The sequence below is a fragment of the Cibotium barometz genome, chromosome 29, assembly GCF_041138505.1.
Source record: "Cibotium barometz isolate CiBa-2024 chromosome 29, ASM4113850v1, whole genome shotgun sequence".
In the NCBI taxonomy this organism is placed as follows: Eukaryota; Viridiplantae; Streptophyta; class Polypodiopsida; order Cyatheales; family Cibotiaceae; genus Cibotium; species Cibotium barometz.
Window position 1 is genome coordinate 25,353,304 of NC_141074.1, and position 11,793 is coordinate 25,365,096.

The 11,793-nt window shown below is 40.3% G+C and overlaps 1 protein-coding gene across 2 annotated transcripts; it reads left to right on the top strand.

Annotated features, from left to right (window-relative positions):
- Positions 1–614: 614 nt before the first annotated feature.
- Positions 615–4,968, top strand: LOC147621977 (pentatricopeptide repeat-containing protein At1g15510, chloroplastic-like). 2 transcript variants are annotated; one of them, XM_086823009.1, is made up of 2 exons: positions 615–876; positions 1,007–4,968. In XM_086823009.1, exons 1-2 carry the CDS (start codon positions 700–702, stop codon positions 3,239–3,241), a joined length of 2,412 nt encoding a protein of 803 aa, XP_086679135.1. In that variant the 5' UTR covers positions 615–699; the 3' UTR covers positions 3,242–4,968. The 2 variants fall into 2 exon arrangements, with proteins under 2 accessions (XP_086679135.1, XP_086679136.1); XM_086823010.1 differs by having other exon boundaries at positions 634–958; positions 1,065–4,968.
- The last annotated feature ends 6,825 nt before the right edge of the window (positions 4,969–11,793 follow it).

Below are 11,793 nucleotides of genomic sequence, written 5' to 3' on the forward strand. Positions count from 1 at the left end.
GATAATGCAGTCGCTTGAAGATTGTTTTAGTGGTTTGCCACATCGATTCTGTTAGCGGTATAAAAAGAAGTAAATTGTGTGGATCCTATTAACTTATGAGCCAATTTATGTGCAGGTCAATGATGATGGTTTTACATGGGGCATTGATCTTACTTTTTTGTGTCACTCTTTCTGACTTGTCATTTTTGTGTATGGATGGTAGAGGATTTACTGGCTTTGTATTGGTTTCTGGGCTAGACTCTACCTTCTGTGTTTTTCTATCATGTAGTCATAATGAGAGTGAGAAGACACTTAATATGGCAATATATTGTAACCTTCATTTTTTTATTCATGTTGTGGATTGGTTTTCTCAATACCACGTATGTTAAGATTGTCACCACTACATTGGGTTGGAATGTCATATGTATATGTACGCCAAGTTTGGTGCTTTCTTCAAAGAAAAGTAAGTATTTCAAAAGCTCATAAGTAGATATATATGGCAAGCATGGTGTGTTCATATATAGGCAGACAAGTTGAGGACCATGAGACCCAAAATGGGCTTGAAATATAAGGCCTTAATCTCTCGTGTCTTGTGGTAGTATGTGTACCTCTTGACAAGTCATGCCATTAGTATCAACGTACACACGCGCACCCATATTTAGTTTTTTTTGGTTTTGTTGTTGGAAAAGCCGTCTTCTGTGCTCACTGTTGAAGGCTAACATGGCTTTGATGCCCTCTGAAACCTTCCAATTTCAGCCATGCTGGGGCTTTGCAGAACCAATAATAGGAAGGGCTTGCAGGCCCCCTGTACTTTCGCAGCCAAAAAACCGTGTAGCAGACCTATGGAAGGACTACTTCACTAATCCCTCTCAATGGTGGGATATCCGTAAGAGCAAAGTAAGTGGGGCATTCCAATTTCGTTATTTCTGCACAGGGGTGAAGAAAGGAAGCTGATCGCATAAGATTGGATTACTGACAAGTGAGTCCTCTGCCTGTGTGTTTTTCCTTTTTCCTTTTTTTTGCAAAGACAAATCCTAAGGCCCCAGATTTCAAGCATAAAGTTAACAAGGAGTCGCTATGGATAGACGGCCGGCACAATCCAAGTTGGGTTAGAGACAGGTTACAACTCCAGAAAACAGAAGAGTTTTCTGCTGCGGTTATGAACGAAGCAGAGGGAGGAGGAGAAGCAGACGAAGCGATCATTGGTGGTGGTCGGGAGTTGCTTAGGTCAGTAGACGAGGAACTTGCTTCTTTGGAACAAGGGGTGCCTTCGGTTGAGAACCTTGCATGCCTCTTGCACAAGTGCACAAAGAAAAGAAACCTGGCGCATGCGCTAAGCTTGCATGCCTACATGCGCAACATGGGCTTAGAAACTCACAGATCACTCGGGAACTCCCTTGTCTCAATGTTGGTGGAAGTCGGAAGAATGTGCGAAGCTCAGCGGGTTTTTGACAGGTTGATGTATAGGAATGACTGCTCCTGGAATTCTCTTATCACAGGTTATATTAAACGTGGAGAGTCACGGCATGCTCTCATCCTGTACCAGGCAATGCAGCAGGATGATTCTGTACATCCTAGAATGTATACTTTCGTGGCCTTATTGAAGGCTTGTGGTCAGCTCAAAGACCTGGAAAGAGGCCGTGAAATACATGCTGAGATTGCCAGAAAGGGCTTGTTGGAAACAAACATTTTTATAGGCTGCACATTGGTCCACATGTATGCTAAATGTGGCTTGCTTGCAAAAGCACATGAAGTGTTTGACACGCTTACAATACGAGACACAGTCTCATGGAATGCATTAATCACAGCATATGTTGAACATGGGTGTGGTGTGGACGCATTGAACTTTTTTGAACAGATGCAACTGGAGGGCGTCTCTCCAGATGTTATAACCTTCATTTGTATCTTGAAAGCTTGTGGCAGCATAGGAGCCAAAGACAAGGGTCAAGAAATACATGCTGAGATTGCCAGAAAGGACTTGGAAGGAAATCTTTTTGTTGGCAGCACTGTAGTTGACATGTATGTTAAATGTGGTTTGCTTGCAAAAGCACAGGAAGTGTTTGATAAGCTTCCAATTCGAAATACAGTATCGTGGAGTGCACTTATTGCAGGATATGCCGAACATGGGTGCAACGAGGAAGCACTGAACTGCTTTGAACAGATGCAACTGGAGGGTGTCTCTCCAGATTATGTTACCTTTGTTTACAGCTTGAAAGCTTGTGGCAGCACAGGCGCCACGGACAAGGGCCGCGAAATACATGCCGAGATTGCCAGAAAGGGATTGGAAGGAGATCTTTTTGTTGGCAGCACTTTAGTTGATATGTATGCTAAATGTGGCCTGCTTGAAAAAGCACAGGAGGTGTTTGACAAACTTCCAGTTAAAAACGCTGTCTCGTGGAATGCACTAATCACTGGATATGCAGAACACGGGTGTGGTGAAGAAGCACTACACTGTTTTAAGCAGATGCAACTGGAGGGCATCTCTCCAGATGCTATCACCTTTGTTTACAGCTTGAAATCTTGTGGCAGCATAGGAGCTACAGACAAGGGGCAAGAAATACATGCTGAGATTGCTAGAAAGGGGTTGGAAAGAGACGTCGTTGTTGGCAGCACCTTGGTCGATATGTATGCTAAATGTGGCTTGCTTTCAAAAGCACTCGAAGTGTTTGACAAGCTTCCAGTTCGAAACACGGTCACGTGGAATTCACTTATGGCAGGATATTCCCAGCTAGGAGAAAGTGAGAATGTTTTCCTTACGTTTGACAGAATGATAGGAGAAGGTGAAAAGCCAAATCAGGTCACATTCCTCAGTGTTCTTAATGCATGCAGTCATGCAGGTCTAGTGGATAAGGGCCTGAGGTACTTCGAGGCCATGAGCAAAGACTATGGCATCATCCCAACCCTTGAGCACCACACTTGCATGGTTGATGCCCTTGGTCGTGCAGGGCAATTAGGTAAGGCAGTAGCATTGATCAAGAAGATGCCGTTCCAACCTGATCTTGCAGTGTGGCATACTATGATAAGTGCTTGTCGAAAGTGGGGCAGTGTGGAACTTGGAAGACATGCCTTTGAATATGCAGTGCAATTGGATGAAAAGGATGCTGCAGCTTATGTGTGCATGTGTAACATCTATGCAAATGCTGGCATGCAGGAGGATGCAAACAAGGTTGAGGCAATGAGGGTGAGAAACAAAGCATGGAAGAAGCCCGGTTGTAGTTGGATTGATGCAGGCGGAACTGTGCATTTGTTAAGGCACTTTTAAAGCAAATTTATTTATGTGAAGCTAGAAATCATTCCCCCAAATGAGGAGGCAGGCTATGCCACGGATGTCACAGGAGGATTCTGATGATGCAAAGAAAGATGTGCTCTTTGAGCACTGTGAGAAGTTGGGCTATTGTTTGAGCCCCTACAATTACATCCAAGGCTACACCTATACATCTTGTAAAGAATTTCAAAGTTTCAAAAACCACCATTCAGCTGTATATCAAAGATAAAAGCAGTGAAGAACTCTTGTCAAACATGCAAACAGCCTTCATGTTTTGAGCAAGGACAGTGTGCTTGTGGGGACTGTTGGTGGTGACAGTTTTGTAACTGCAGTAGACATAGTCCCTTTTACTTGAAATGTTGATGAAGAATGATGGAGATGCATATGAGGTGTACTTAGATGAGGAGGATGAAAAGAGTTGTTACATGTGTGTTTAATGGAGCTGCCTAGTGAATCTGTTAGAAGAAAAGGCTAAGCTCTCTTAAGTATCCAACAAGAGGAAACTCATGTGGAAGTGGTAATAAAGTCCTGCAGGGCTATCATGCAGATCAATGCCTAAGCATCTCTGTCTTAGTTCTTTACCAAAAAGTTGCAGACAGTTCATAAGAAGGCCACTACTCTTATTCTTTGGTCTTAGTGAGTCATATAATTTTTGTGCAAGCATTACTCTACCCTTTATCGTTATGGTTCCAGAGGAGGGTGGAGATGCACTCACTCATCTTGACACTGGGCATTTGTAATCAGACCTAGTGACCTCTTTAGACAAGCACCAAGACACACCTGCTATGATTGCCATAAATAGGTCGGACAGAGATCCTGTGACAGCACCTTGGTCAATATGCATGCAAAAGCAGAGGAAGTTTGTGAGAAACTTCCACCTTGAAAAGTAGCCTTGTGGACTGCACTTAGATATGCCAGACATGATCATAGTAAGGAAAAGCTCGGAACTGTTTGAACAGATGCAATTCAAGGGTGTCTCTCCAAATGCTGCTGTGTCTGTCAGCAGCTTAAAAGCTTGAGGCAGCATAAAAGCCATTGTCAAGGGCCAAGAAATACATGCTATGATTGCTACAAAAGGTCTGGAAAGAGACCTGCTGTTGGCAACACCTTGGTTATGTGTATGGTAAATGTGGCTTGCTTGCAAAAGCACAGGAGGTGTTTGACAAGCTTCCATTTCAAGGCATAGTCCTGCAGAATGCACTAGTAGAGGGAAATACAATTCTTGGGTGTGATGAGGTAGCACCGAATTCATTTCAAATAGATGCAATTTGAGGGAATTCTCCAAGTCCTGCCTCCTTTTTTTGGAGCTTGAAAGCCTGTGGGAGCATAGGAACCACACAGAAGGGCAAAGAAATACATGCTATTATTGCCAGAGAAGGGTGCGAAAGAGATCTTGCTGTTGGCTACACCTTTGTTGACATGTATGCTGAATGTGGCTTGCTTGCAAAAGTACAGAAGCTGTTTGACTTACTAGCGCGTTGAAATGTGCCTTTTTTCTCCCAAAAGAGAATACTACCCTTCCACCCTGTCCTTGTTCCTCTAATTACGTGGTGTAGTGATGTTGTTTTGGCTGATAAATCTGAGGACAACCACGGGGCTGCACAGAATCTGACAAATAGCTGATATTATTTGAAAAAAGCACCCTACCAAAGGCTTTTTATCACTTCCTTGTGAGGTGCTTATAGGCAATTCAGACATGATCCGACATGCTTTCATCCTTCTCATCTGAGAACATCTCACCTCTCTCTGCATCATTCTGGCATCAACATTTCAATTGTGGCTCCCTCTTGTCAGTGGCATCCTTCTCCAACCCAATGGATTCAAAGCTCACACTGACATTCTCACACTGACATTCACACGCTGCAAAGTTCCGTAACACCTTGCCCACCATGAAATTGTCCAAATCCACCATGCAGTACAATCCTTGCCAAGTTCATTGATGCAAAGAAATCAAGATATTTTTCCGCACTTATAAAGCTTCCAAACTTGAAGTCCTGTGCATAAAGCTTCTCGAAGTCCTGTGCAATGTCTTCTTAAAGTAGTCCAAATCCACCATGCGCTAACAATCCTTGCCAAGCTCATTGATGCAAAGAAATCCAAGATAATTTTCTGCACTTAGAAAGCTTCCAAACTTAAAGTCCTGTCAGTAAAATCAGCCAGCTTACCTGGAGATTTACAGGGATTTCCAAAAGTACCACCAAAACAAACATGGGATACAAATATCATCAAGGATGATACATCCCAGCAGTTGCAAATATGGTGATGGAGCAGCTTTTCACAAGCAAACCACACTTCTCACATATAACAGGCATGATCTTTAGCAAGCTAATAATGCTATGTCCCACAATAAGAAGATACCAATCAACTAGGCAAGTGAGGCGTTTGGTAATCTCTAGTTTGGTGTCAAAGGGTGGGTAAAACAATGGAAAACTTCCTAGTAGCGTTGCCCAAACCATCATCCCAATTTTCTACTTTTGCATGGCTAGCCCCAATGCCACTCTATCGAGCACCACCATTGGTAAGCGACGAAGGCAAGAAGACAAGTAACCACCTCTAAGTCTGGCAAGGGCATTCAAAGAGACAGTCTAGTATCAGAGCATCGATTGCCTTTGCGTTGACGAGAGTTTGAAATGCCTCCTACTCAACAATTCCTCAAGCAAACTTTGCATTAGCTTTGGTGATTTTATATAATGAAGAGTTAAAATACACCATGTTAAGGCTTTTAACTAAGCATGACGTTTTTGCCGATGATATATTTGATGTGTGCGAGCTATCAGCCAATGTGTGAAAACGGTGTAGCCATGACGTGGAGGGGTCTTAGGTCTTCAGAAACCAGCATGGATACCTTTACCTTAAGCCCGAAGTATTGTGGTGTGGTTAATCATGTCTTAAATAATTTTAAGACTATTTAAGCTTTTATTTAATAAGAGTATACCACCCTTTTCTTCTTCTCTTCAGTCTCCTATCTGCTGCAAATTGCACCATTTTGCTGAGTGAGGAGAGAGAACCATGGAGGTGGAGTCCGGTGTGTTGTATACGATTCCAGCTAGTTCATCACTATTGAACTGAGGAAAGAGAGGGCATTGTGAATTCAAGGGCAGTGTATCATCTTTTGGTCCTTTTTTTTTCCTTCTCAAAGTTGAATTTTGAAAGTTATACATATATATTTTTCGAGAAAGCTGATTTTTGGAAATTTTCTTTTTTTGGGGTGGTGGGTGTTTTGGGGGGGGGGGGGGTTCCTATTCAATCTCAAAAATCCTTTATATATATATATATATATATATATATATATATATATGAGGGATTCGATTTGGGTCAAATAACCACTCGACTTTTGTTGTCAAGGCAATTTATGACCAACAAAATCAACATAATTTAATTTGGACCCCTCTAGGATGGTCTAGTGTGGATTGGCCAAAAATTTAATAAAAAGCATTAAAAATTTATAGGTTATTTGAATTGAGCTAACTTAACTATTGGATTGGTCTCCACAGACTTAAGTCTCCTTTTCTCAATGCGAAGAAGTACATAGTCTCCTTCGTTGAAGATGACATGTTTATGTTTACGATTTGCGTACTTCATGTACTTCCCTTGAGCCTTTTGAATGTTCAATTTGACTAACTCATAAATTTGGTCAAAGTCTCTAACAAAAGAATTTGCAGCCTCTATAGAATGTGAAAGTCGAGTAATTAGGAGTCAGCAAAGCCTTACCATAGCCTATTTCAAAGGGTGCTTTCTTAGTAGCAGTGTGAGGACAGTTATTATATGCAAATGTAAATTCTTAATCCCACTTCTTAGGATGGACCGTTAAAGATATTTTCATGTTCAGAATTACCCTCTTACTCGAGAGAAAAGTTATCATCCTTTGCATCATCCTCACCATCAATCATGTTGACTTGTGGAGTTGGTTGCTTCTTCTTCTTTGGGCAATTGGGTGTGATATGACCTTTTTGTCGACAGTTTGTTGTAGCATGCACTCCGAGCTTGTTTCGTGTTAGAGATTAGTTCTTCCAATTCTATTCCCTTAGCTCGTTCCTCGTTTAATTGAGCTTGAAGAGGTAGGAGTAGCTCCAAAATAGAAGGTGGTTGTAAGTTTTTCATGATGCGGAATAGAGAAGGAAAAATAAAACTACAAAAAATTGATAATAATTATGATAACCAAGAAAATAATATGTACAGAATAATACTTACAGCCTTGCTTCGAATTTAATGAAGTTGTAGTCCCAATTTTGCGGAGTAAGAATCGACAACTTTAAGTGTCAAAAAGCCCGTAATAAGTGATCTTGGAAGCTTTGAGAAGAGACATTGAAGAAGCCTTTGATAATGAATTTTCCCTTCAAACCCTTGATTTAATCTCCAAAAAGTAATCCCTAGATAAATCCTTTGAATTTCCACTTGTTCTCTCGTAATCCTGGATGCTCAATTTGCTTGAAGTCTTGCACGACGCCTTCTCGGGGGGTTCACCTCTAAGAAATTTTATGTATCACATGCATTCAAGGGGTATTTAAAAAACCCCTTATACTTACATACTTTTATGAATAAAATGACTCCTTTTTCTTCATAAATTATGTTTTATTCTCAAAATTGGTTAAAAAATCCCTCTTGTAAATGTAATTATGTAACTTTTTTGAATTAATATACCCCTTCTGATGAATTCATATGCTACACTTACATATTTTTAGGTGAACCCCCTCGAGAGCATCTTGCACTTTAAATGGATCCTTTTCTTGTAAGCCTTAATGAGATGAAGCTTATGAATTTTATAAGCTTTGGCCTTATGCTAAGAAATTAGATTTAAGCCTTAGAGGATTGGAAAAGCTTTGAAAGCTTTGAAGGTATAAAACTTAAAAGCTTTTATGGATTTTTGATAATAAAGCTTTTGAAGCTTTTAAGGTATAAAACTTAAAAGTCCTCAAATCACTCGTCGATATTGTCAAGAATAAGCCCATGCTGATGCACAAAAGCTAAGGGATTCCACATAGACTAATCTTCGGGCATCCCTTTCCACTTAATAAAGAATTCTTCAATGGTTTGGTTCCTTAAAACTTTATGCCTTCTTCCCAACACTTTTTCGAGAATGTATTGTATCCCCCTCTTCATCCAAGGCAACCCTTCCACCACTTAAAGATCTTGTCCAACATACCTCTTTAGGTTGGATACATGAAACACATCATGTATTCTTGTAGTGTAATTGAAGTTGGTAGGCTGCCTCTCCCACTCTCTTGATGATCATAAAAGGCCCATAGTATCTATGTGCCACTAAGTCCACCCTTTAGAGATGAAGGTCTTGATTTGGGTAACTTCAAGAAGACATATTCTCCCTCATTCAACTCCTCATGACTCCTATGTACATCGGCATAAGACTTCATCCTCTTATACTTGTGATCAAGATCCAATGAGAACTCACCCAAAGTGCTCAACCACCATGGCCTGTAAAAGCTCTAGGGGGTGTAATTTTAGATTTTGGATAGATTTAGAGTTGATAAAGCTATGTGTACTCCCCAAATCCACCAAAATATGGGCCGCCCTTCCATAGATAGTGCCTTGGAGTCTCAAAGTGGTGGCTCCCTTACATCCCGCAAGTAAATCGTGAGTTATGGCACACACATGGGCTGTTTTTCCACTTGGGATCGAATGGAAACTCACGATCATCCACATGGGTTGTTTTACCACCATGATCAAATGAAAACTCACAATCACCCTAGAGGAAAGTTCTTATTCTCATGACAAGCCACATAAGCATCCTTCACCTATATCATCATTTTCATCTATGTCATTCTCTTCTAGAATAATCATGCTCACATTAGGTTTCTTTCCCTCACAAACATGCTTCTTGCTCCACTTTTCCCCACATGTGAAATAAGCTAAGAATCATTATAAAGGTAATGAGATGAGGAATAAGGCTATGTGATTAGTTTAGGTTCAGACCGAGCCCTAATACTCTCTGTTTTGGGTTTTCACATAAATTTTTTTTTACAAAAAATGGGTCATAAATCCCCAGTCAAGAGTCCAATTTGGAAATTCTTTAGCTTGTTAAGATCCTCTTAGGGGGTACTACACACCCATCAAGTTTAGTCCTATAGATCACTTTTCATGTACAAACTGTCAAAATAGGGATGACCATTTAATGGTAGCTCCGAATAGTATGTTGTTTGGCTTGTTTGGAAGATGTTAGGATGGGTAATGAAGCCTAGGTGTCAATTTAGGTTCAGTACTAAGTGGCTAGGACTGATCAAGGTTCAAGGTTTCTACTGTTGACAGTGGTAAAACAATTGGCCAAAAATTTCCCATAGTTTCACTTATTTTCCATCAACCTTGTATCCTTGCACCCCAAATTGACATTAGAAGCTCAATTCCACATAACAAGCCTCATGTGACATCCTTTTCCCATGTGCATAGGTCTCTTGAAGAAAAATCTCCACGGTCTCCTGGGTTTCTAGAGACAATTTTCACTTTCCAAAAAATAATCCTAGTCCATCACATTTGTAGAAATCATTGGTCACAAAGTGCCAAAGCCAATGCGAGGCTTGTCATGCATCACATTGCCAATATAGGTGCCACTTCATACATCAATTTTCCATTCCTTTGAGCCCAATGCATAGCTCACATAGTGTCCAAGCCATTGCAATTTGCCCAACATGTGCTTATTGTTGTTGATGAAGATTTTGTTGATGTCGTATGGCTTGGTAGCCGCCTCTACTCCTCCTTCTTACCACTTTTCCATGACACTCAAGACAAGGAGAATTCATGTCAAACACTCCCCCATGACTTCTCTTTACCTCTAGTCATGGATACTCTTACCACAATGTAGATTCTAGGAATTGAATTGTGGAGTACAAGTGAAGTGAGATGTGTAACTTGCTTGAAATGATTGGATGGAATCTACTTACAATTTAGATGCATGTACTCAAGCAATTTCAACCATATGGCATGACCCATGCCCCATTCTCACCACTCATACCATCCGTCTCATGATTGCTCCTTTTCTTCTAAAGATCAACAATAAAAGACCATTCCACCAATGCAAGAAACATGCCAATTGCCCTGAATCAACTTTCATGAAGCATATACAATGCATATCCATGTTTTCCCTTCTCCCATGTGTAGTCAACATACCTCTTTGGTCATTTTAGTTGATTAGACTGATAAGATAGGGTTAAGGAATTGAAAAGAGGCTTGATTAGGTTCAAGACATCATGATTAAGCAAGGCTTTAATGGAGAAAAGCACTCAAGTTAAGCTTATTGCCCTAAAACCCTAATTCTTCAAGAAACCCTAATAGGTTCAACCTAATGAAGTGTGCAATGTATAGATGGGAAGAGGGATGCACGCGGAAGAGGTTTATCACCCTGGATCTCAAGACTTAATGGTAGAAACTCTATTTTTTAAGCAAATCCCCAAATCCTTCAAGAGGGCCAAGAAACCCTAAATCTTGGTTGGAATTAAGCATTGAACAGATGTATAAACATAGGAAGGTTGGGAGAGCCACATTATGCAAGAAATTCATGAAGAAGATGACCACAAGCCCTAATTTTCCAAGAAAACCCTAATATCAAGAAAGTGTATGAAAGTGAGCATTGACGGTATCATTGAGAAGATTACACATTTTATAATCGTTTTCCATGATTAAAACACCAAGAAACACCATATTCATCCACCAAAAAATATTGAAGGAAGTCGGCACACAAATGCAGCCTCACGAGCTAAAATTTGTAACTCTTCCTTGCATATTGGTGCTCCATTGTAGCTTTGAAGCTACTCCATGCTTGCCCCATGGTTTTAGAAGGTGAAACTAACCCTAAAGGTGCTCCATAGCCATGTAAAGTCTCAAGGAAAAAGAGGAAAGAAGAAAAATGTGAGGAAGCAGGATTTCCCCCAATTTTGGTCCAAATTTCTCTAATAATTTGGTCCCCAAATTCAAAAATTGGCCCAAATCTTATACAAAAATCTTTGAAAATGGCTAAATGAAGTTAAATCTTGCATTTTCATCATCTTCCCCATCCACATCAAAAACATTTCAAGAAAATGTAGAGATTACAATATGTAGAATCAAGAAAATTCTCAAAACACATGTAAACACTCAATTTCCTTGTAATTTCTTATCCAAATACACATAAAAGCTCCCCAAAATCAAATTCTAAGATCTGATACCAATGCAAAGGTTGGAACCATAAAAGCAAAAGAAAATACTGATGCACATGGAAATCAAGAACTCCATAGCCAATATCTTCATCATATATCATTTCAACGTGATAAGAATATAGTAAAAAGGGTAGGGTCTAAGCTATACACAAGGAAGCCATGTGATACCTCACATGAATGGTCATGAGCCAACTCCTATGAAAGCCCAAGTGTGGTATACACAAGTACTCCAAGGAGTGACACAAGGTCAAATGTAAAATGATCGAAAAGTTCCCTTTCATGGGTCACTAGACCCCTAATCCAAAACTACTCATAATCCCAATATTTACAACTTTAGGGCATTAAAATAACCCTTCATTACAACAATGGAAAAAATGACACGGCCAACAATGCAAGTAATGTGAAGAG

Coding starts and splice junctions, on each gene's coding strand:
- LOC147621977 (XM_086823009.1), top strand. CDS start 700: ATGGCTTTGATGCCCTCTGAAACCTTCCAATTTCAGCCATGCTGGGGC. Junction 877..1,006: donor GGGATATCCGTAAGAGCAAA/GTAAGTGGGGCA, acceptor TTTTTTGCAAAG/ACAAATCCTAAGGCCCCAGA.